Source organism: Hemiscyllium ocellatum, chromosome 8 (genome assembly GCF_020745735.1).
Source record: "Hemiscyllium ocellatum isolate sHemOce1 chromosome 8, sHemOce1.pat.X.cur, whole genome shotgun sequence".
NCBI classification, from domain to species: Eukaryota; Metazoa; Chordata; class Chondrichthyes; order Orectolobiformes; family Hemiscylliidae; genus Hemiscyllium; species Hemiscyllium ocellatum.
This window is the reverse complement of record NC_083408.1, coordinates 111,818,004-111,842,784: the sequence shown is the minus strand read 5'-3', so window position 1 is coordinate 111,842,784 and position 24,781 is coordinate 111,818,004. Positions and strand designations below refer to the sequence as shown.

At 40.2% G+C, this 24,781-nt stretch overlaps 1 protein-coding gene across 2 annotated transcripts in view; it reads left to right on the top strand.

Annotated features, from left to right (window-relative positions):
• Positions 1-24,512, top strand: part of smek1 (SMEK homolog 1, suppressor of mek1 (Dictyostelium)) — a 145,256-nt gene extending 120,744 nt beyond the window's left edge. Inside the window, exons 9-15 of one of the 2 annotated variants that reach the window (XM_060829476.1) lie at positions 5,601-5,703; positions 15,831-15,989; positions 16,099-16,268; positions 17,337-17,479; positions 18,378-18,568; positions 20,192-20,415; positions 23,665-24,512. In XM_060829476.1, coding sequence (XP_060685459.1) covers positions 5,601-5,703; positions 15,831-15,989; positions 16,099-16,268; positions 17,337-17,479; positions 18,378-18,568; positions 20,192-20,415; positions 23,665-23,787 — 1,113 coding nt within the window. In that variant the 3' untranslated portion in view covers positions 23,788-24,512. Of the gene's footprint in view, positions 1-5,600; positions 5,725-15,830; positions 15,990-16,098; positions 16,269-17,336; positions 17,480-18,377; positions 18,569-20,191; positions 20,416-23,664 lie in introns of both variants that reach the window. The other variant, XM_060829475.1, reaches the window with a different exon arrangement.
• The last annotated feature ends 269 nt before the right edge of the window (positions 24,513-24,781 follow it).

Here is a 24,781-nt window from a genome sequence, read left to right as displayed (position 1 = left end):
CAATCAACCCAATGAGTCCATACCGACTCTCCAAAGAGCATCCCATCTAGACCCATCCCCCTATCCTCAAACCCATGTGTTTCCCATGGCTATCATACTTAATCTACACATCCATGAACACGATGTGCAATTTAGTATAGCCAATCCACCTAACTTGCACATCTTTTGGGCTGAGTAACATAGCTCCGAAGGAGCTCCCATTCGTCAGCCAGTAAATCCTTCTCCCTCCTTTCAGTCTTACAGTTCCAATGACTAGGGTCAGAACTTTAGAATGGAGCAGACTGCTTCACCCTTTAAAGATGATCAAATCTTAATCTAGTTAAAGTGACTCACCAAGGACAGTGTGTGATTACGTCCCCATAGTGTGAGGAGATCCCACCCTCCAGAAGTGCTAACCTTTCAGAACAGCTAGCAGCTCCAACTGTCTCAGAACCACCAAAAACCTGGCAGCAGTCCCAGGAGACCAGTACCAGTGAAACACTAGCTTCAAGTAAGCTAGAGCATTGGTCACACAGGGTTATGGCATCTTAGAAAAGTGAACAAGAGCAATGGGGAGGAAGGTGAGAAAGTTGGGTTTTAAAGTCCAGGAAGGGAAATAGGAAGGATGGTATTTTTACTTTAGAGGTGTTCCAATGCAGCTCATAGAGTCACAGAGTCATGCAGCTGTACAGCATGGAAACAGACCCTTCGGCCCAACTGGTCCATGCGAACCAGATATCCAAAATCAATCTAGTCCCATTTGCCAGCACAGCCTATATCCCTCTCAACCATTCCTATTCATTTGCTCATCCAGATGCCTTTTAAATGTTGTAATTGTACCAACCTCCACCATTTTGTCTAGTAGCTCATTCTATATATGCACCACCCTCTGTGAAAAGGTTGTCCCTTCGGTTCTATTTAAATCTTTCCTGTCTCACCTTAAACCTACGCCCTCTAGTTTTGGACTCTGCTACCCTGAGGAAAAAATCCTGGTTATTCACCCTGTCTATGCCCCTTCATGATTTTATAAGGTTGCCCCTCAGTCTCCAATGCTTCAGGGGAAAAAAGCCCCAGACTATTCAGCATCTCCCTCAAACCCTCCAACCCTGGCAACATCCTGGTAAATCTTTTCTGAGCCGTTTCAGATTTCACAACTTCTTTCCTTATAGCAGGGAGACCAGAAATGCATGCAAAGGGGCCTGACTAATGTCCTGTACATTCGCAGCATGACCTCCCAGCTCCTATATTCAATGTAACGACCAGTAAAGGCAAGCATACCAAATGTCGCCTTCATCGTCCTAACTACCTGCGGCTCTACTTTCAAAGAACTGTGAACCTGCACTCCAAGCTCCCTTTGTTCAGCAACTCTCCTCAGGACCTTAGCATTAAGTATATTGGCCCACCTGCCTATCTGATCAAGGTGCCATTGTACCCCGAGGTAACCTTCTTGGTTGTCCACTACACCACCAATTTTGGTGTCATCTGCAAACTTTTTAACCATATCTCCTATGTTCACATCCAAATCATTTATATAAATGACAAAAAGCAGTGGACCCAGCACTGATCCTTATGGCACTCAGCTGGTCACAGGCCTCCAGTTTGAAAAGCAGCCCTCCGTTACCACCCTTTGTCTCCTACTTTTGAGCTGATTCTGTATCTAAATGGCAAATTCACCCTGTATACCCATTCAGTCTAATGTGCAGAACCTTGTCAAATGCCTTACTGCCGAAAATGTGTTGCTGGTCAAAGCACAGCAGGCCAGGCAGCATCTCAGGAATAGGGAATTCGACGTTTCGAGCATAAGCCCTTCATCAGGAATGCCTTACTGCCGTCCATTTAGAACATGTCCACTGCTCTGTCTTCATCACTCCTTCTCCTCTTCAAAAAACTCAGTTAGTGAGACATGATTTCCCAAGCACATGTTGACTATCCTTAATCACTTCTTAGCTTTCCAAATACATATAAAACCTGTCCCTCAGGATTCCCTTCATAACTTGCCCACCACTGATGTCAGGCTCAATGGTCTATAGTTCCCACCTTTCTTGAATAGTGGCACCATGTTAGCCAACCTCCAGTTTTCTAGTACCTAACCTGTAGCTATTGATGATACAAATATCTCAGCAACGGGCCTCGCAATCACTTCCGTAGCTTCCCACAAAGTTCTAGGGTACACCTGATCAGTCTCAGAGATTTATCCACCTCTGTGTGTGTTTTAAGGTGCCACCATCACCTTTTGTAGTATGGATATTTTTCAAGATGTCGCTATTTATTTCCCTAATTTCTGTAGAATCCATCTCCTCCTCCACAGTAAATACTGATGCTAAATACTTGTTTAATATCTCCTCTACTTCCCGCGGTTCCACACATAGGTGGTCTTGCTGATCTTTGAGGGGTAAAAGGGAAATCCCTGGCAATTACAGACCAGTCAGTCTTACATCTGTGGTCAGCAAAGTTTTGGAAAGAATTCTGAGGGATAGGAATTATGACTATTTGGCAAAGCATAGTGTGATTAAAGGCAGTCAGCGTGTCTTTGTGAGGGGCAGGTCATGCCTCACAAATCCTATTGAGTTCTTTGAGGAGGTGTCAAAACACGTCGACAACGGTCGAGCAGTAGTCATGGTGTATATGGACTTCAGCAACGCATTCAATACGGTTCCCCATGGTTGGCTCATTCATAAAGTCAGGAAGTATGGGATACAGGGAGATTTGGCTGTCTGGATTCAGAATTGGTTGACTGACAGAAGGCAGAGAGTGGTTGTAGATGGAAAGTATTCTGCCTGGAGGTCAGTGGTGAGTGAGGTCCTGCAGGGCTCTGTTCTTGGGCCTCTGCTCTTTGTAGTTTTTATAAATGACTTGGATGAGGAGCTTGAGGGATGGGTTAGTAAATTTGCAGATGACACAAAGATTGGAGGTGTCGTCAGTAGCGTAGAGGGCTACTGCAGGCTACAGTGTTGACATAGACAGGATGCAGAGCTGGGCTGAGAAATAGCAGATGGAGTTCAACCTGGATAAATGCGAAGTGATGCATTTTGAAAGGTCAAACCCGAATGCTGAATATAGGCTTAAAGACAGGATTCTTGGCAGTATGGAGGAACAGAGGGATCAGGGTATCCAAGTACATAGATCCTTCAAAGTTGCCACCCAAGTGGGTAGGGTTATTAAGAAAGCATATGGTGTTTTGGCTTTCATTAATGGGTATCAAGTTTAAGAGCCGCGAGGTTTTGCTGCAGCTCTAGAAGTCCCTGGTGCGACCACACTTGGAATATTGTGTCCAATTCTGGTCACCCTACTATAGGAAAGATACAGAGGCTTTGGAGAGGGTGCAAAGAAGGTTTACCAGGATGCTGCCTGGACTGGAGGGCTTCCCTTATGAAGAACGGTTGAATAAGCTCAGACTTTTCTCTCTGGTGAAAAGGAGGAAGAGAGGAGACCTGATCAAGGTGTACAAAATAATGAGTGGAATAGATTGTCATTAGCCAGAGACTTTTCCCCAGGGCACAATTGACTGGTACGAGGAGTCATAGTTTGACGATATTAGGAGGATGGTATAAAGGACACGTCCGAGGTAGGTTCTTTACGCAGAAAGTTGTGAATGCATGGAATGCATTGCCAGTGGAGGTGGTGGTAGAAGCAAAGTCATTGGGGGCATTTAAGCAACTGCTGGACATGCACATGGATAGCAGTGAGTTGAGGGATGCGTAAGTTAAGTTACTATATTTTACATTAGGATTAAACCTCGGCACAACATCGTGGGCCAAAGGGCCTGTTCTGTGCTGTACTTTTCTATGTTCTAAGCTCATCACTTCCTTGTCAGGGGCAGTTAGAAATGAGCAATAAATGCTGGCCTTGCCACCAAAAACCATACCTCATGAAATAATAAATGCGCTACATTACGTGATATTTTATTATATAGTCGACCCAAGTCTGTATTAGTCCACTTGCTGAATTTGAAATGAAGACGAGAAACTAGGAACAGGAGTAGGCCATTCAACATTTTGAATCTGCTCCTCCATTCTAGATCATGGCTGATTATCTATTTCGATGCCATTTTTCTGCACATCTTGAAGTCATTCGTTTGTGGAAACCTATTGAATTTTGCCTTAAACTCACAAAGTGACTGAACTTTCAGAGTTTTCTAGGATTAGGACCTACTTTCTGAGTGAAGAAATTCCTCATCTAAGGTCCCTCGTGGCTTTCCTCTTTTTCTCAGGCTCATATTAGCCCTCCCAACCAGTGGAATCTTCCTTTCTCCAACTACCCTGTCTAGTCCTTTAAGCTAAAAATCATACAACACCAGGTTATAGTCCAACAGGTTTAATTGGAAGCACAATAGCTTTCAGAGCGATGCTCCTTCATCAGGTGATTGTCACCTGAGCAGGCAGCCACCTGATGAAGGAGTGTCGCTCCGAAAGCTAGTTTGCTTCCAATTAAACCTGTTGGACTATAACCTAGTGTGTGATTTTGAACTGTGTACACCCTAGTCCAACACCGGCATCTCCAAATCATAGTCCTTTAAGAGTTTTGTAAGGTTCCATGAAATCATCTCTCATTCTGCTAATCTCTAAAGAATACAGACCCAGTTTCTTTAATGTCTCCAAATAGAATAATTCAGCTTCATAAAAATTAGTCTGCACTCCCTCTGTGGTAAGTCTAATCTCCCTTGGATAAGGGAGCCAAAACTTTACAAAACCCCAGGTGTGATCTCTCCCAAGTTCTATACAATTGATATCTTTACTTCTGCACTTAACTTTACCATTTGCCACCTTAATTGCTTACTGCAACTGTGTGCTGCTTTTCAGTGATATGCGTGTGAAATGTAACCAATACTCTTGGCCATCAACACTTCCCAGTCTTTCACCTATCAAGAAATATTCTGATTCTCCATTCCTGTTACCAAAGTGGATAAGCCATGCCATGCAAGTGGATACAAGAATGTCTTAGAAATGTTAATTATTCCCAATGTAAGATAGGCATAAGTGAGATTTTTGTTTGCATTCTACAAAGCCATTTTATGTTAATTTGGCGATTTAGTGATTTAAGAGCAGCTATGTACTCTGCCCTAAACTGAAGAGAACTTAAATTGAAAGATAGGTCTTTGGCTTTTCACATCTAAGACTACTAGTTGAGCAAAGTACATCCCAATTGAAGTAATTTTATTCTGGTATATCCCCCTTGCTAAAAGTGTAGAAGGTTGTCTTCAAATTTGAAAGTATGTGGGGAATAGATTCAAACATTAATGTAGATGTTAGAGGGCCACTGATGTGTGATGCATTTCTCTTCTCATGAGTGTGCTTATTTAAATTCCTTACTTTTTTGAGATATTTGCACTGACAGAAAATTAATTACTGGTGTATCACCCAAGTAGAGGTGCGATAAGTCGCATGTCCAAGCATAGTCCAGATTGGAAGAACAAAACCCATCACTGTTTTGCCACACTGTGACTATCTGTTTTAATAAGTATAAGGTATTCTTTGATCAGCTTTATATCAGGTTCTGCTTCTTAGACAGTAATTGCATTTGAACTAAAATATTAATAAATTATAATTAAATTGCAGTCCCTGTTAGTAACGCACCATTCTGAAAGCAAGGAAATCTAAATTAAGATACATTATTTTGTGCAGAAAACAGAGAAGACGGAATTCCTGAGTTTCTTTTACAAGCACTGCATGCATGTTCTGACTGCCCCCTTGCTGGCGAATACCACTGAGGAGAAGCCCAGCAAAGGTGAGCCATCTCCGTATAATGGTCAGTACCAATCATCATCTTATCTTCAGTGTGTGGCATGCAAATACACTTGTGTCAAAATGTTAAGTGGTAATGAAGAGAATTGCTCAAAACCTTAAGTCCTGCCATTCCCTTTCTCTGATATCCAGCAGCACTGGTTGTGATAAACATTTTTGTTAGTTCTAAGGTCAAATGACACTGCTCGTAGAAAGGAAACTGAGAATTCACCTCTCATCATAGATATCCCATTTGTCAGTGGGTCAGAAGCCAGTTGTTGTTAACTTTTCCCAGCAAAATAATTGTTTGTAGTAATGTTTTCAAAGATTCTAACGTTGAGTTGAGGTTCTTCAGTTTTTCACTTGATGCCTTTCTTGCATTTCCATTAAATGCATAGCCATCCGTAAAATAAGCCTTCTAAAGGGCTGCAGATTGTTGCTGCAGGAACCATGCAGCAAAAGCTGCGCAAAATCACTAAGAGCCTGGCCTTTGGTGAGAGGAAAGTATGATTAAATGGTCAGAGTTAGGCAGTATGTATAAGATAAATCCTCCAGAGTATGGATATGAGTTAATTTTCCTGTTCTGTGTTTAACTTTTATGTGTTCTTTTTATTTATGGGCATGTTTAATATTTAGATGAAGCTGGTTTCAAGAATTCGGTGATGGATATATTCTGTGAAGTACAGTATTTTGGTGCATCTCCGTTACATTTGAAACAGTGCAGATTGAAAAAGTCATGTCTGTGAAATAACATCTTGTATTTTAATTTTGTTTGAATGATTGCTTGGTTTTGTTAACGGCAACTTCTTGAGACACAATGCTGTAGGTTTATCGTACCTAGCTAAGTATATAGTTAAGTAGATTGCTCTGAGTAAATTTGAGTGTTCTGGCAAATGATGATATAAAGTCAGTTTTTAAAATTTTCATTATGTATATTTAAAATCAACTTCCAATTCCTTGTAATTCTTATGGAAGCTGACTACCTAAACCAAACAGATGTTTTGTACTCAAATGTGTTTTTGAATGTTATGGTCAATTCTGTCCTTGTTATCATGCAAACTAAGATTTAGTTTTGATTATACTAACGTCTTCCATTGATACAAAAGCAGGAAAGTAGCAAATATTCTGCATCTGTGATTTTATGTATGTTTAAGTTAAATTATGCACTTTGGTTTTCAGTAATGTAGGAATTGTTTTATTATATACGTCTTTTGCTTCTACTCAATATGTCACTCATGAACAGATCATGGGATGTTAATTATACTGCCAGATTTGAATCATTGATGTTAAGTAATAAAAAGTTTAAATAGTATATTGGATGATGAAGCTTTATATTACGAACATGCAATTTCAAGCAAAATGGTTACGGTTGATAATTTAATCTATATTTAGAAACTAATTCAAACTGAACAAAACGACTGCTGTTGGAGCTTTTATGAAGAATTAATTCAATATTTTAATAGTAGCCATGTTAGCAGGCAATGCCACGAACTCGTATTCTTCAAAGTCTTGTTGCTTTCTGCCTTGTTTGTTCTATTCCAGCTATTTATTTGACTGGGAGGTGGTTTTAGAACATAAAACATAGAAAACTACAGCGCAGTACAGGCTCTTCGGCCCTCGATGTTGCGCCGATCCAAGCCCACCTAACCTACACTAGCCCACTATCCTCCATATGCCTATCCAATGCCTGTTTAAATGCCCATAAGGAGGGAGAGTCCACCACTGTTACTGGCAGGGTATTTCATGAACTCACGACTCGCTGAGTAAACAATCTACCCCTAACATCAGTCCTATACCTACCACCCCTTAATTTAAAGCTATGGCCCCTCGTAATGGCTGATTCCATACGTGGAAAAAGGGTTCTCCTGGTCAACCCTATCTAAACCCCTAATCGTCTTGTATACCTCTATCAAATCACCCCTAAACCTTCTTTTCTTCAATGAAAACAGCCCCAAGTGCCTCAGCCTTTCCTCATACGATCTTCCCACCATACCAGGCAACGTCCTGGTAAACCTCCTCTGCACCCGTTCCAGTGCCTCCACATCCTTCCTATAGTATGGCGACCAAAACTGTTCACAAAACTCCAGATGCGGCCGCACCAGAGTCTTACACAACTGCAACATGACCTCAGGACTCCGGAACTGAATTCCTCTACCAATAAAAGCCAGTACGCCATATGCCTTCTTCACAGCACTATTTACCTGGGTGGCAACTTTCAGAGATCTGTGTACATGAACACCAAGATCCCTCTGCTCATCCACACTGTCAAGTATCCGAATATTAGCCAAGTACCCCATCTTCTTGTTACTCTTACCAAAGTGAATCACTTCGCACTTAGCTACATTGAACTCCATTTGCCACCTTTCTGCCCAGCTCTGCAGCTTATCTATATCCCGCTGTAACCCGCCACATCCTTCCTCACTGTCAACAACTCCACCGACTTTCATATCATCCGCAAACTTGCTCAACCAACCTTCTAGCCCCTCCTCCAGGTAATTTATAAAAATGACAAACAGCAATGGTCCCAAAACAGATCCTTGCGGAACACCGCTGGTAACTGCACTCCAAGATGAACCTTTACCATCAACTACTACCCTCTGTCGTCTTCCAGCCAGCCAATTCCTAATCCAAACCTCTAACTCCCCCTCAATGCCATACCTCCGTATTTTTTGCAGTAGCCTACCATGGGGAACCTTATCAAACGCCTTACTAAAATCCATATACACCACATCTACCGCTTTACCCTCGTCCACCTCCTTAGTCACCTTCTCAAAGAATTCAATAAGGTTTGTGAGGCACGACCTGCCTTCACAAAACCATGCTGACTATCCTTGATCACATTATTCCTATCCAGATGTTCATAAATCCTATCCCTTACAATTCTCTCTAAGACTTTGCCCACAACAGAGGTGAGACTCACCGGCCTATAGTTACTAGAGTTATTCCCTACTCCCCTTCTTGAACAAGGGAACCACATTTGTTATCCTCCAGTCTTCTGGCACTATTCCTGTAGACACCGTGGACATAAAAATCAAGGCCAATGGCTCTGCAATCTCCTCCCTTCCTTCCCAGAGAATCCTAGGATAAATGCCATCAGGCCCAGGGGACTTATCTATTTTCACCCTTTCCAGAATTTCCAACACCTCTTCCCTACATACCTCAAGGCCATCCATTCTAATTAATTGTGACTCAATATTCACATCGGCAACAATATCCTGTTGAAAATAAGCAACCTTGTGTTCATGCTGTCGGTCATTTTAAATGACACCAAATACTTGGATTTTTACCTGTCTGCTCCTGAATGAATTTCCTCTGATGAGCCAGAATTGAAGGACTTCCTCTCTAGTCCTGAATAGTCCTGCACCAAAGAAGGACAATTTAATGGTGTCACTCATTCTTAAAATGTCACAGCAGGTAAAGGTCGGCTGACATTAGCTGTTTTGCTTGGCAGAAACCAAAAATGACCTCTTTCCTCATTTACTGCAGTCAATACTATTGCAATGAGGAAGGCATTTAAAACACTTGTTTATCCCCCAGATCAAATGAATAAGTGGTAGCTAAATTTGCCAAATAACTACTTGATTTTGTTTCAGTTATTTAATATCAAGCATGTGCAAACTTTGATAATTCAAGTAGGTATTCTACAAAAATCCAAAAGTTGAAAAATCTGTGAACGTCCTTGTTGCTTAACAGTTATACTATAGCCGCTCCAGTCAGAAATATATATTCTGAATCACTGGTTGTCTGGAAATTTTTTGAGTCAACTAAAGCAATACATGCTACTACTTTAGTACGATACTTCAGGTGTGATGATTTGGAAGATGCAGTATTTGAATAAATAACACAATTTTTCTTGGTGTTTAATAATAATCTATCACTGTTTTGCTTCACATAAATATTTATAATCTTTTGTTTCATTTGTTCCTGGAATGTGGGCTCAGCTGGGTAGGCCAGTGTTTGTTGCCCATTTGTAATAGAGGGTAAGTGCCAGCCACAGTGCTGAAGGTTGGAGTCATATGATGGCCAAACTGGATAAAAGATGGCATATGCTTTTCCCTAAAAGATATTCGTAAACCTGATGGGTTTTTACAACAATCATAAATAGTCACATAGCCACCATTTTTATTCCATGCTTTTTATTGCACTCAAGTCTCTATCTGATAGGATTCGAACCCTGTTCCCAAAGCATTAGCCTGGGGTTCAGAATTACTATCCAGTGACACCACTATGTTGCAGCCTCTTCCATCATACTTGCGAAAAGGCTTTCCAACAACATTACAATCAAGAAACTTTAAAATACTGTAATGACTTGATCCTGAACATTCCAGACAATGGACAATGCAGTGTACATTGGGACGACTTGTGGCATAGTGGTAGTATACCTAACTCTGAGCCAGGAGACCTAGGTTCAAACCCCATCTGTTCAGAAGTGTGTCGTAATAGTTTAATTAGACAGTATTTACTTGTGATCCATGGAGAGTAACTTTCAGACAATCAACAAAAGTGAAGCTTTCTCTTAAATCTCCGAAATCTTATTTGGGAAAGGCAATATCCAATATTAATTACTGACATTGCATTTCCTGGTAATAGTAGATCTGGAATAAACGATTGTACAAATGATTATTTCCAAAGGTATGTCAGCAGCCATCACAGGTAAAGCCTGGATCTAGATCAACTACTTGCCAAAGCAAAGAAATGAGCCTGAAGGAGTCTCGGTCACTTGAGTGCATGCTCCCCATTCTGGAAGGAACAATGTCTGGGCTTGTAGTCTCAAAGCAAGCATCGCATCTTATGATCTTAAAATTAGAATCAGTGAGGCAGCCAGGGTTTGCAGAGTGTGCTCAAAGGTGTTTGTACCTGGATTGTTCAGTAAATGATCAAGTTCAGAGATGGCAAATATAAGGCATTGCATATATTGGAACTGATGAAAGAAATCATGAGAGAGAAAATACCAAGGGAGATATTGAGAGAGACCTGGTTTGTGTGTTTTAGTGACAGTGAATACAAGTGCAGAGATGGAATATGTGCTATTTTCCTTCTTCCTCCATTGCCCCAAACACACTTACCAAGTGAAAGCAATTTTAAAATGCTGCTTTCAGTTTAGTACAGTGCATTGACTGCTCAACATGTGGTCTCCACTTTATTGGGGAGATCAAATGCAGATTGAGTAACTGTTTTATAGAATATTTGCAGGCATGACATATCCTATTATTAAAAGTGTGACAGGAATGCTGATCAGTGATTGCTTGTCAGTGTACTTTCTTTATCACTCTTCCAACATTAGAATATTTGTTTAAACTAAGAACCAGGAAATCAAGAAAAGTTTTGGAGTAGATATAATGTTAAGTAAACTAATAAGAGCAGAGAGTGAGTCTAAAGGCGCAAATTAATATTAATCGTTAAACAATGTACTGATTTGATCCTAAAATAGGGATTAGAGATTTACTTTTCAGTCCAGCCCCATGATACCTGTGCCCTGTGTTTGTAATTCCTAATCATTCATGTACTAATTTGATTCCTGTGGAAGCAATTAAAGCTAACACACTGTATGCCTTCTTAACAACCTTATCAGCCTGGGTGGCAACTTTCAGAGATCTACACACACGGACACTGAGATCCCTCTGCTCATCCACACTACCAAGAATCTTACTATTAGCCCAGTACTCTGTATTCCCTCCAAAGTGAATCATCTCGCACTTTTCTGCATTAAACTCCATTTGCCACCTCTCAGCTCAGCTATGCAACTTATCTATGTCGCTCTGTAACCTGCAACTTCCTTCAGCACTTTCCACAACTCCTCCAACCTTAGTGTCATCTGCAAATTTACTAACCTATCCTTCTACGCCCTCATCCAGGTTTTTTATAAAAATGACAAACAGCAGTGGCCCCAAAACAGATCCTTGGGGTACACCACTAGTAACTGAACTCCAGGGTGAATATTTCCCACCAACCACTACCCTTTGTCTTCTTTCAGCTAGCCAATTTCTGCTAAATCACCCTCAATCCCATGACTCCGTATTTTCTGTAATAGCCTCCCGAGGGGAACCTTATCAAATGCTATAGTGAAATCTATAAACACCACATCAACTGCTTTACCCTCATCCACCTGTTTGGTCCCCTCAAAGAATTCAATAAGATTTGTGATTTACGACTTAACCTTCACAAAACTGTGTTGACAATCTCTAATCAACTTATTCCTTTCTAGATGATTACAAATCCTATCTCTTATAATCCTTTCCAAAACTTTGCCGACAACAGAAGTAAGGCTCAATGGTCTATAATTACTAGAATTGCATCTATTCCCCTTCGTGAAGAAGGGGACACTTGATATCCTCCAGTCTTCTGGCGTTATTCCTGTCAACAATGACAACATAAAAATCAAAGCCAAAGGCTCTACAGTCTCCAAGAATCCTAGGATAAATCCCATCTGCTCCAAGAGGCATCTATTTTCACACTTTTCAGAATTGCTCCTTATGAACCTCAGTCCCATCTAGGCTAATAGCCTGTATCTCCGTATTCTCTTTGACAACATTGTCTTTTTCCTGTGTGAATACTGACAAAAAAAATTCATTAAGCACCTCTCATATCTCTTCGGACTCCACGCACAACTTCCCACTACTGTCCTTGACTAGCCTTAATGTTACCCTAGTCATACTTTTATTCTTAGCATATCTATAGAAAGCTTTAGGGTTTTTCCTTGATCTTACCCGCCAAAGATGTCTCATGTCCCCTCCTGGCTCCTCTTAGCTCTCTGTGTAGGTCCTTCCTGGCTAACTGTAACTCTCAAGCACCCTAACTGAGCCATCACGTCTCATCTTAATATAAGTCGTCATCTTCCTCTTGACAAGAGATTCAACTTCTTTAGTAAATCACTCTTCCCTCGCTCGACCACTTCCTCCCTACCTGGCTGGTACATGTTTATCAAAGGCATGCAGTAGCTGTTCCTTGAACAAGCTCCACATTTCAATTGTGCCCTTCCCCTGCAATTTCCTTCCTTATCCTATGCATCCTTTATCTTGCCTGATTGCATCATAATTGCCTTTCCCCCAGCTATAACTGTTGCCCTATGGTATATACCTATCCCTTTCCATCACTAAAGTTAAGGTAACCAAATTGTGGTCACTATCATCAAAGTGCTCACCTACCTCCAAATCTAACATCTGGCCTGGTTCATTACCTAGTATCAAATCCAATGGGGCCTCACCTCTTGTTGGCCTATCTACATAGTGCATCAGGAAACCCTCCACACATTGGACTATAGCATTTCCAGTCAATATTTGGAAAGTTTAAGCCCCCCATAACAGCCACCCTGTTACTTTGGCTTTTATCCCGAATCATCTGTGCAATTCTTTCCTCTATGTCTCTGTAACTGTTTGGAGGCCTATAGAAAACTCTCAACAGGATGACCGCCTTTCCTGTTTCTAACCTCACCCCATTCTACCTCAGTGGATGAGTCCTCAAACATCATTTCTGCCACCCTAATATTGTCCTTGACTAACAATGTCACACCTCCCCCTCTTTTATCACTTTCCCTGATCTTACTGAAACATCTAAACCCCAGAACCAGCAACAACCATTCCTGTCCGTTCTCCATACATGTATCCGAAATGATCACATTATCAAAATCTCAGGTACTAACCCATGCTGCAAGTTCACCCACCTTATTCCAGATGCTTCTGGCATTCAAACCACCTTCCTGCCTGTTGGTACATTCCTGTGACCTTGAAACCTTATTCATGCCCTCACTATTCTCAACCTCCTGTACACTGGAGCTACAATTTAGGTTCCCATCCCCTGCAGAATTAGTTTAAACCCTCCCGAAGACAATGAGCAAATTTCCCTCCAGGATATTAGTACCATTCTGGCTCAGGTGTAGACCATCCTGTTTGTAGAGGTCCCACCTACGCCAGAATGAGCCCCAATTATTCAGGTATCCAGCAAACACCCAACTTTTATATACATTTAGGGGGGGAGAAAAGGCCCAGAGTCCTCTGCACGCTGGTAGGTTTTTAAATGAACAATTTACCTTACCGACAGCCCCCTTGTTTCCACTCTCGCCAGTCCAGCTGCAAAAATGAAGGCTCCTGTTCCCACGAAGTAAGTTTTTAAATGAAGAACATAGCTTCCCGATAACCGCCCGGTTTCCATTCTTACCTATTAATCACTGAAGGTGCTATTTCTCAATTGGAGTTAATTCTAGATAGTTGTGACATTGAAGGAATTAAAATTGGCACAAAGAAAGTGTGGTATAAGTTGATGAAGGTCATTGCAAAAGAGCCTGATGTTGTGTCTCAGCCTATATCCATGTATTGTCATCTTAATTTCTCTATGGTGTTAGCAGAGATTTCTGTTCAGTGACTCTGAAAAATAGATTATAATTCAAGAGTTTCTAATTACTTTGAAGTACTTTCTGATGTACAATGTGCACGGTGGTATGGACAAATGAGGCCACTATTTTATATAGAAGCTGATTCCACAAACTTCAATATGAATTATCAATTGTGACTATTTTTAGTGTTTATTGATGGGGGAATGGTGATTGAGACACTGAGAATTCCCTGTACTGGTACAAAAAATGCCACAATTTTACCTTGAACCATTGGAGAAGGTGACTCAAAGAAGTTTGTGTGCTTTTGAGTCCACAATTTGCAAGAGAAAGTGAAGCTGGCAATCTACAAAGTAACTGGTTGTTTCCTTTATTGAATCTTTGTTGTGAAGCAGAGCACTGTGTGATAATTATGTGAAATTTAATTTAGATTGATCTAAAGAATAACTATATTGAGCATTGTACGATGTACAATCATGTGATTTTCAAAGTGCTAAAATCTGTACATCTTATGATTCAGAACTTTCTTATTGCATACTTGTATTTTCTGCAACTACCTGTGGACTTATAGTAGGAACATAGGCGCAGGAGTAGGCCATTTAACCCTTTGAATCTGCTCAATTCAATTAGCTCACAACTAATCACTATCTCCTTTTGTTCACCAATACTTCCCACTCCCCCTCCAATGAAGAAATAATCTGCCTTTCTGTTTCTACCAATGTGAATAACCTTTCATTTATTAGCATTGTATTTCTTCTGAATGTTCTTGTCCATTCCATTAGACTGTCCAAGTTATCTTGAATCCTGTTTGCATCCTCTTTGCAACTTGCATTCACATCCAATTTGTTGTCATAAGAAAATTTGGATTATTACAATTGGTTCCCAAGTTTAGATCATTCATGACTGTTTGCTGACTAATGCATGCGCCTCTTGAAGTCACAAATGCACATTCAAAGAGTTTTGGGGGACGGGAGAGTTAGCTGGAAGGAAAAGGAGGAGGACAGCAGAAAGAGGACCACTGGACACCTGGGTCCTGTTCCCTTGTTACCTCCAGGAATTCCCTCTGTGACCAACATTCCCTCCGCCCAGTCCTACCACTGAAGCTCATTTCATATCCGTGCTTCCTGCACATTAGCAATGTGGTGTTTGCGTACGATGTCACACAATTCTACATGATAACATGCTGTGTTTGGAATTGTACGCATGTGCATTCTCGAATTGACACAAGTGCCATAGTTGTCCACAATTGCAAGTGCCAGCAAACACAGCCAAAGCCGAAACCTTTTGTACACTGCAAGTCCCACAATGTACAAAGACATGCATTACCAGTTAACCTGTTTACTTTTCCTTTCAAGAAAGGATAACATAAGGTGTTGAGAATTCTTTTTTTCTAAACATTACCTAAGATGTGAACTTTTTAAGAAAGGAAAATAAATCACTGGTTCACATGTAAAGCCATTTACTGTGCGATAAACTTATGATTGAACTCCTGCAGTTTACACTTGTCAAAACCAATAATTTCTATTTGTGTGTTATATTCAAGTTATGTTATCCATTTTTCTTTGTGACTTTTTATTTTGATCACTGAGATGTGACAGAAAATCAAAATACAATTAGGAATAGGTGTAAGTCATTTGACACCTTGAGCTAGCTCAGCCGTTTGATAAGTTCACAGCTAGCCCGATTGTGACCTCTACTTTCCTGCTTACCTCTTATAACTTGCTTATAACTTGTTTTTCAGCACAATGTTTAGGCAAAAGCATTGCTTTAAAATGACCAAACCAGATTCTTGCTTTACTCCCCAGATGATTTTCAGACAGCCCAGCTTTTGGCCTTAATTTTGGAATTGCTCACCTTCTGCGTGGAACATCATACCTACCATATCAAGAACTACATCATAAACAAAGACATTTTGCGGAGAGTGCTTGTACTCATGGGCTCAAAGCATGCCTTTGTCGCATTATGTAAGTTTTAGGCTGATTTTCTTTTAATAAATTAATCACTTCTTTCTTACCTGTTTTTTTTTCTAAGTTCAGTGTTTTATGCTTCAACCTGTATTTATTTTAATTTCAGGTGCACTTCGCTTCATGAGAAAGATAATTGGGTTGAAAGATGAGTTCTACAATCGCTACATAATGAAAGCCTTTCTGTTTGAAGCTGTGATGAAGGCATTTCTGAATAATGGGTCCCGATATAATTTGTTGAATTCAGCCATCATTGAAATGTTTGAGTTCATCAGAGTGGTAAGTTTGGCTGTCTTTCTGCCAAGCAAAAGAAGCTGGTTTGTGGGAACTAGGGGAGAATGGGCAACACCACAGTCTTGGTGGTGCATGCTTCAGTCTTTCATACTGCTGTACCTAATCTTGGTCATAATGCCAAAGAAAGCAACTGGTTGCAAAGGCAAGTTCAGTTCTCAAGCTTTGAGTGCCCCATCTTACCCACACATCATTAAAGCAACTACAACAAAAGGCAGGTAGCGATCTCATTCTGTTGAGAGCCCTATCTTGGCACACTGCTACAGTGCACAATCAAGGAGGTGGAGGAAGTAGGCTGGAGAGTCTGTACAGTGTTTAGTGCCATATCTTGTAGTGGATCTTCAAAACTCCAAGTAGGTCACTTAGATGTCCTTTCCAGCCAACGTATAGGATTGAACATCAGGTTGCAGGTTGTTAAAAGCCATTTCTGCAGAGACTATTTAGTTTATATTTGATTTACTTATTGTAACACTGGAGAAAAAGAAAAGTCTCAAATACTAAGTGTCACAGGAGAAAATGTACACAACATACCTGTAAGCTTCTGAAAGGTTTAAAAAGAACACCTCAAGGGTGTCCCTAGCTTTGTTAAGCTTTGTGTTTTCTGATATTACTAGTTCAACTTAAGTACATTTCCATGTTGAAACCTAAAATTGAGAGAATTTCTAATGCAAAAATACCACTTAATTTTGTTGTCTTGATAAGTGACAGTTGTAGGATTTTGTTTGAGGCTGAAACATGGGGCGACATGGTGGCTTAGTGGTAAGCACTTCTGCCTCACAATGCCTGGGACCCGTGTTCGATTCTGGCCGACTGTGGAGTTTGCACATTTTCCCCGTGTCTGCATGGGGTTCCTCTGATTGGTCCAGTTTCCTCCCACAATCCAAAGATGTGCAGGTCAGGTGAATTCCTATGCTAAATTGCCCATATTGTTAGATACATTAGTCAGGGGTAAATGTGGGGAATGGGTCTGGGTGGAGAGTTGGTGTGGACATGTTGGTCTGTTTCCATACTATAAGGAATCTAATCTAATAAATAGTCTCTTATTCTTTTATGCAGGAAGACATCAAGTCGCTAACAGCCCATGTCATAGAAAATTACTGGAAAGCACTTGAAGATGTGGATTATGTGCAGACGTTCAAAGGGTTGAAACTACGTTATGAGCAGCAAAGGGAAAGGCAGGATAATCCAAAACTTGACAGGTGATTATTTTCAATAAATATAATTTTTCTTCCTTAAGGACTTGTAAAAAGCTCCAGGTCATTAGCTGCGTTACATAAAATGTTGAAAAGGCTGCATGAAAGGAGTTTGGGAACCAAAACGTTTGAGTTAGATTATTCAAACTTTTAATTTAGAACATCACATGAAGGAAGGAAAACTGGAGGCAGTCTCTTAGTTTGTTGATTAGGGAAAGAAGGGATAGAAAATAGAAGTGTGATTTGGTGTTACAAGTCAAAGTGAGTGAAATGTGTGAAGTGATCCTGTCTCATTACTGCCAGATTTTTTCTGGACCATAGACAACACACTTCTCTTACTTCTAATTCTGAGCATAATGCTTATTTTTAATGACAGCTGCTTGCATTTGGTCACGTCTGAGACATGCTGTGGGTGTGCATTGTGAATTTGTATCCTTGATCTGTTATTGACGAGTAGACTAGGGATAAATGTATTCCTCTCACTTGTGTGCTCAATTTTTCTGCCCCTTCCCCTTCTCTCTCATCCTCCCCTTCCTCTCCCTTTCTCTGCCTCTGAAATTGGCAGATTGTATTTCTATTGATTTTACACAACTGAATATCTTATGCATGCTTCAGAAAGCAGTTGAGATTGTTATTGTTGACCATTAAGAGCCATGTAAGGATGGCTGATTTCTTTCCCTATTAATTAACTGTTTGGGATTTTGCAACAATCCAATATTTTCCTGACCAATTAATTTACTAAGAAATATATGTCCTCGCATCTTTTGTCCTATTGAATTGAAATTCTTATTGCCATTGTGAGATTTGAACTCCAGTTATCTGGATTACTATTCCAGCATTTTAACCACTACCATTCCCACTATGGCAAAGTATTCTGATGTTTTATTTTATCTCTGAAATACAGTATGCGCTCCATCTTGCGGAATAACAGGTACAGACGAGATGCCCGCACCTTGGAGGAAGAGGAGGAGATGTGGTTCAATACAGATGAGGATGAGATGGAAGATGGGGAGCCAGTGCTACTACCAACTGACAAGTCAAAAAATGATGACGAAATCATGGACCATTTTGGCAAATTTATGGAGAGGAAAAAATGTATGGAATCTGCCAATTAAGTGTAAATTCTTCTTTTTATTACTCAACTGCAGGAATAAATGGCTCTCAGGTTGAGCAGTGCTCTCTAGCACAGAAAGTTTCCCCAGTCTCAGTTCTCTCATGATGGTGGATGCCCTATTACTTCATATGGAGACGGGAGTTCATATTTTGACAAGTGAAAAATCTGCTTGACAAACCGTCTTCAAAAAGCAGCTTCACAATGGCCTGTTGGGCAAAAGGCACCACGTGGACTGGGGAGAATGTTAGATTTGGCTTCTGCATCCTTGGGCTCAAAAGGTGGGGATAGAAATCGATCCAGAATCCCAATCTGACGTTTATCAAATGACAGAAATGCCAAACGACAGAATTAGTCTTGGCAGTAATGCCCTATCCGAAGGATGAGGAGCTAATTTATCCAGACTCTTGTAAGAACATTGACCTTTTGGCAGTAGGGTGTTTCTCATAGTCATGGAACCACATCTCAGTAGCAGTCAACACTTGTGGGAGAGTGGCAATGTTGAAATGAATCAGCCAGGATATGTCCCAGAGACCACAGAAAGCAGATAATGCACATTGAAACAAATATTTGAGTTGGTTTTCTCTATCTCTTCATTTTCATTTAGCTCCCTCCATCTTTCCCTTATTTTCTGTATATTAGTTATTTGCACTGGACCATATTGGATAGTTAGTGCTTTGATAATTGTTTTTAAATTTTGTAATATGGGTGTTTTGATGGCAGTTTAAAAAGAAAAGGCTACTTTTCCCCACTATGAGTGTTGGTCAGGAAGGGGAGAGAGCAGGCTGGAGTTTGTACTGAACTATGGACCACAAATAAACAGTTGTGGAAGGCAGACTGAATCCTACTTCCTGCTTTGGTAAATAGATGACGAACAATATAGCAGAGAAGTGCAACTGATAACATGTAAATCACGGTACAATTTGAGATTGTGAAATTATTCAAATGTCAAACTAAACATTTATGTATCTGAACCAATGTAGGCCTAGCAAAGAAATTGAATCCATATAAAATATAAGAGCTGTTAGTTTGAGAGGAATCTAATTGATTGGGGTAGAGGGGGAGCTGCAGTTTTGATCTTACTTTAATTTAGATTTTACTGCTTACAATTCAATGATAGTTTTACAAAAGTCATTATGACATAAGGCAGTTTAATCCCCCATGCTCATCACAATTGCAGGCTCCATTGTGGACTACTGCGTAATCCTATTTCCTTTTCTTTATGCATGACCTTGAGAGAAGATTCTCTATTGTTAATATTCCATTCTATTTCCTGCTTCCATATATTGTGCGAAATTCGCTTCATCCAAATACAGTAATATTCACTGCATAATTTTAGTTTTTTTTGATGAATTTTAGTGTTAGAAGAGGAATTTATTGGGAGTTTAATGACAGAAAAGTTAAGTGCACTTTAATTTAAGAACTTAATCCTACAATTTGTTCATTCAATTCTTTGTATTTAGAAGTTGAATTTGTCACTTCTGTTTTGAAGAGATGACTCTGACTTGCATTGAAACACTTTATCTGTATTAAAGTTAAACTGGTGTTTATGTAAGATAATATTTTAAATATCTTTGAAGTAAATTATGACCTTCCCCTGTTTTTAGTGAAGGACGGGGATGATAAGGAGATCCTGACGAAAAACACTCTGACCGGGAGGCAAAGTCCCAGCTTTAAGCTTTCCTTCTCCAGTGGTGGAAGTAGCAAGTCCAACCTCACCAGCCACTCAGCCTCGAGTAATGCACCTGGGTCACCGGGTTCCCCGGGATCTCCAGGGTCACCCGGCACAATAGCCAAAAGCACAACTCATATGGCAGCTATTACCACCAAGGTATTGTATTGGAGTTAAGTGAGTCTTCAAAATGCTGGTACCATTTTAGATAATTGCTGCAGCCTGACCTCTTCATCTGATTATCTCCTATCCATCATATTGTAATCAAGTTTACTTTTCCTTCCTATTGTGTAATTGCATTAACAAAATATTGGCTACAAAATCATTGTTCAATCTCAGGTCTTTAATTCCAGTTGTTTTGTACAAAGTCACACAAATATGGGAAAGAAATGAGTGCTGAGGTCTGTGTTCAACCACTTTAGTTGAATCTCATCTGTGCAACTTTGACAACGAGTATGTCACAATAATTGGGGATGGTTGCTATCTTTTTTCAATTATATGCTGATATAAAATCAAACGCGTAACAAAAACAAATTTCTGGAGAAATTCAGAAGGTCTAGCAGCATCTGTGGAGAGAGAGCAGAGTCAGGGCTTCAGGTGCTGTGGCCATGCATTAGAACTGCCAACCAAATATGTATCCATTGAATTTAAAAATCAAACCAATGCTTCAATGACAAGATTGACTGCTGAGTAACACTGTCAGGGGTGTGGTGCTGGAAAAGCACAGCAGATCAGGCAGCATCCATGGAGCAGGAAAATCGATGGGAAAGGGCTCATTCCTGATGAAGGGCTCCTGTGCGAAATGTCGATTTTCCTGCTCCACTGATACTGCCTGACCTGCTGTGCTTTTTCAGCACTACACTCCTGACTCTGATCTCCAATATCTGCAGTCTGCATTTTCACCTTACTGAGTAACACTGCCAAGAGTAGTCCTACATAGGACTTTGCAGTCAGGGTCACTGAATAATGGTCAGGAACCAGATTAGCTAACTTCCCAACTGTGTTGTCAAATTAATTTAAAATTTACAATTCTTACTTTGAAGTTATAGCCTTTAATAATTGATTCATGGCATTTGTCAACCCTCCAATTCAGGCAAATACTCCTAGGTCTTTGCTAACAATGTTTTGATCGTTGGAAGACACAGTAGCAATTGGGTCCCATTTCTTTTCTTTGTAAAATAAAAAAAAATTGTCAGAGCTTTTGCCAATCCATTATCAGTTGTTCATAACTCAGGACAACTCTCAAATTTGTCATTTCTGTATGTATCCTGGCTCAATTAGGAACATAAAAACAGGAGTAAGCCATTCAGCCCATCAAGCCTCCTTCACCATTTAATATGATCACAGCTGATCAACTATTTCAGTGCCTTTTACCCACGCTATGCCATCACTTTTTGCACCATTGGTAATCAGAAATTGAGCAATCCTTACTTTAAGATACTCAAAGATTGAATTCCACAGTGGAGAAATGAAGTGCAAGGATTCACAGACCTCTGAGTGAAGGAACTTCTCATCTTGGTCCTACATGGCGTCCCTCCTATTTTAAGTTGTACCCCTTGTTTCTAGACTTCCCAAACAGGGAAGCACCTTATGTGCATTTACTGTTCAAATATTTTGTAAGTTTCAATGAGATAAGCTCTCAATCTTTGCAAAATCTAGAGAATACAGTCCCAGTTTGCCCAATCCCTTGTCATGCCATAGTTCTTTTCCAGGAATAAACCTGGTGAGCCAATTGGTAATGTACTTGGTAATTGGTCACTATCTTCCTATTCCAGGACTTAGGCACAGCAGTCTACACTGACACCCTAGTGCAGTGCTCACTTAGCACTGCAACATCAGAAGTGTCATCTTTTGGATTAAACGTTGTCACATTTGCCCTCAAGATGTAAAAATGAGCATTGGCATTATCTCCAATTTCTTGCCAATATTAATAACATGATCAACGTCGAGGAAAGAGGTTTCATTGGTCAGTATTACATTGCACAAGAAGCTCTAGCAAGTGCAGATGATGTGCTGTTTTTCCTATATTATAACGATGGCTGCATTTCAAAAGTATCTGATTGACTAAAATATTTTGGAATACACAGCACTTGTGAGAAGCTTTACTTAAGTCTTTCGCCCTGTTAAGACCGAGCAGTTTTGTGACATATGAAGTAACAAGAGCCTATAGGTTAGTATTAATGGCCTGATGTTTGGAATATCTGATATTATTTGATGGAAGAGTACTTGAAAGGGCAGAACAGTCCCTTACTTGGATAACTTTATGATCTGTACAATTTCGAAGAGTGTGTTGCTGGTAAAGCATAGCCAGTCAGGCAGCATCCAAGGAGCAGGAGAATTGACATTTCAGGCGTAAATCCTTCATTGAAATAGCAAGCCCTTCATCCTGATCTGTACCGTTGTAATTACACTAGTTGATATTTTGTGGAATTCCTCATGGTAAATCATGGAAAAACCCCAATTGGAAATTCAGGATAAAGCTTTTTACCCAGCATGGTTAGAATATGGAACTTGCTATCATAAGGATTGTCTGAGGCAAATAGTATAGATGCATTTAAGGGGAATCTATATATTTGCTGAAAAAAGAAGGGAATAAAATGATGGGGGTTAGAATTGTGGAGCCTGTGTGATACATAAACAGCTGCATGAGCATTTTTTTGGGTTTCTTTGTGCTGTAAAATTGTACATAGTGAGAATGAGATTTAAGGTGCAGGGATATAGATATTGTAAAATTGATGGCCTCCTGAAACAGTTGTAAAGTTAAAGGAAAAATAAAGTGGTAGAGAAACTCCGGTTTGGTAGCTTCTTTGGAGAGTGAGTGATCAAGTTAACGTTTTGCCTGTGTTTTGATTTTGTTGGAACTAAAGGGGCTGGAGAATGATAGTTTTAATACCATTGACGTGGGTGAGAAGCAAGTGAAACAGATGCTGAGGGGGTTAGAGCAAACAACCATGATACTAGAGAAGAGAAGGTGATGAAGAATAGGCTTTACTGGGATGTATAAATAGTAGAAGATAGAGGTCAGTTCTGTTAAGAGCAAAGCTGGGTGGGGAGGGAGTATAACCAAAGTGGAGGACAGAATTCATAATCTGAGGTTGTTGAGCTCAGTGTCAAATCCTAAAAGCTGTAAATTGCCTAAACAAAAATGAGATGCTTACTTGTAGCTGCAGCAGAAATGTCTCTGTGAGAACAATGCTGTATTGAAATGGCAAGCAACTGGAGGGTCTAAATCATTCTTATGGACACATGATTGGTCTCACCATTATAGAGCACTATATTGCAATGTTAATTCTGATTTCCCAACAACACTTCAGAATAATGAGCTATCTTGTTTGTGCTACAGTCAGCATTTGAAATATATTGACCACTTTATATTTATCTGTTGTAAATTTCTTACTACTTGTGCAGGGTGGTCTAATCGGCCTTGTAGATTACCCAGATGATGATGAAGAGGAAGAGGAAGAAGAGGAAGATGGTGATGAAAAAGAACAATCAGCGCCTTTGACTAAGAAATCTAGGCTTGGATCCTAATGGTGATCTCCTTTAGCCTTGCCCAATGACATTTGGTGATCTGCAAATTTCACCAGGCTCAGAAAAGGGTGGCTGAACAGTTCTGTCTTACACAGATAAATGTACACGTGGAATTCTGCTGATCAAGTGCCAATCCAGCCAAGTGGGGAAACAGCAAAACTAAAGTTGAGGACAAAGGATTTGGAACTTGACACTTGAGCGTATCCAGGCTTTGACCTCACTCTACCCCCTTTCTCAGGGAAGGAAGATATAAAGCAGCATCCAGTGAGGGTGGCGAGTTTTCTGGTGCTACAAAACGTAGCATGACCGGCTCATTTTGGTTCGGTCTGTAATGGTGTGTCAGAAGGTCACTGGGAATTTGAGAGGGCATCGTGATGTCCAACAGTAATTCTTCCCTGGAGTGCCAGCAGTTTTTCTCATTGTTCAAAGACTTGCCTTCCCATTGTATATTCAGGACATCAATGGTCATGATGAACAAAAATATTTTAAAGGAGCCTCTGTGGGAGGGCTGAGAGTACGCAATTTTCTCTTTTTAACCTTTGCCCTTTAAAACTGCATAATTTTTTTTGAGGAAAAACTCACATCCCCTCTGATTAAAAAGTGAATGGAATTTCTAGATATGATCATTTTTGTTTCATATCTTGCATTTTCTTCAATTTTTTTTGAGTGTACACTTAGTTGTTTAAGTATATTTGGGACCATTAAAGAAATTTTGATGTAATGTATTTCCCTGTGTTGTATTGGAATCCTTCATTGTGTTATTTGCATGGAGTGGGTTTTTCTACTTGAATACAAATTGGTTATATAGAAACTAAAGATGGTTTGCTTAACTTTTTTTGAAAGGCTAGTTCCAAAATGATCTGGAATAGGGCACTGTTAGTATGATCAGCAAGTTTGCAGATGACCCGAAGATTGATGGAGTAGCAGAAAGCATAGGGGACTGTCAAAGAATACAGGAGAATATAAATAGACTGGAGAGTTGGGCAGAGAAGTG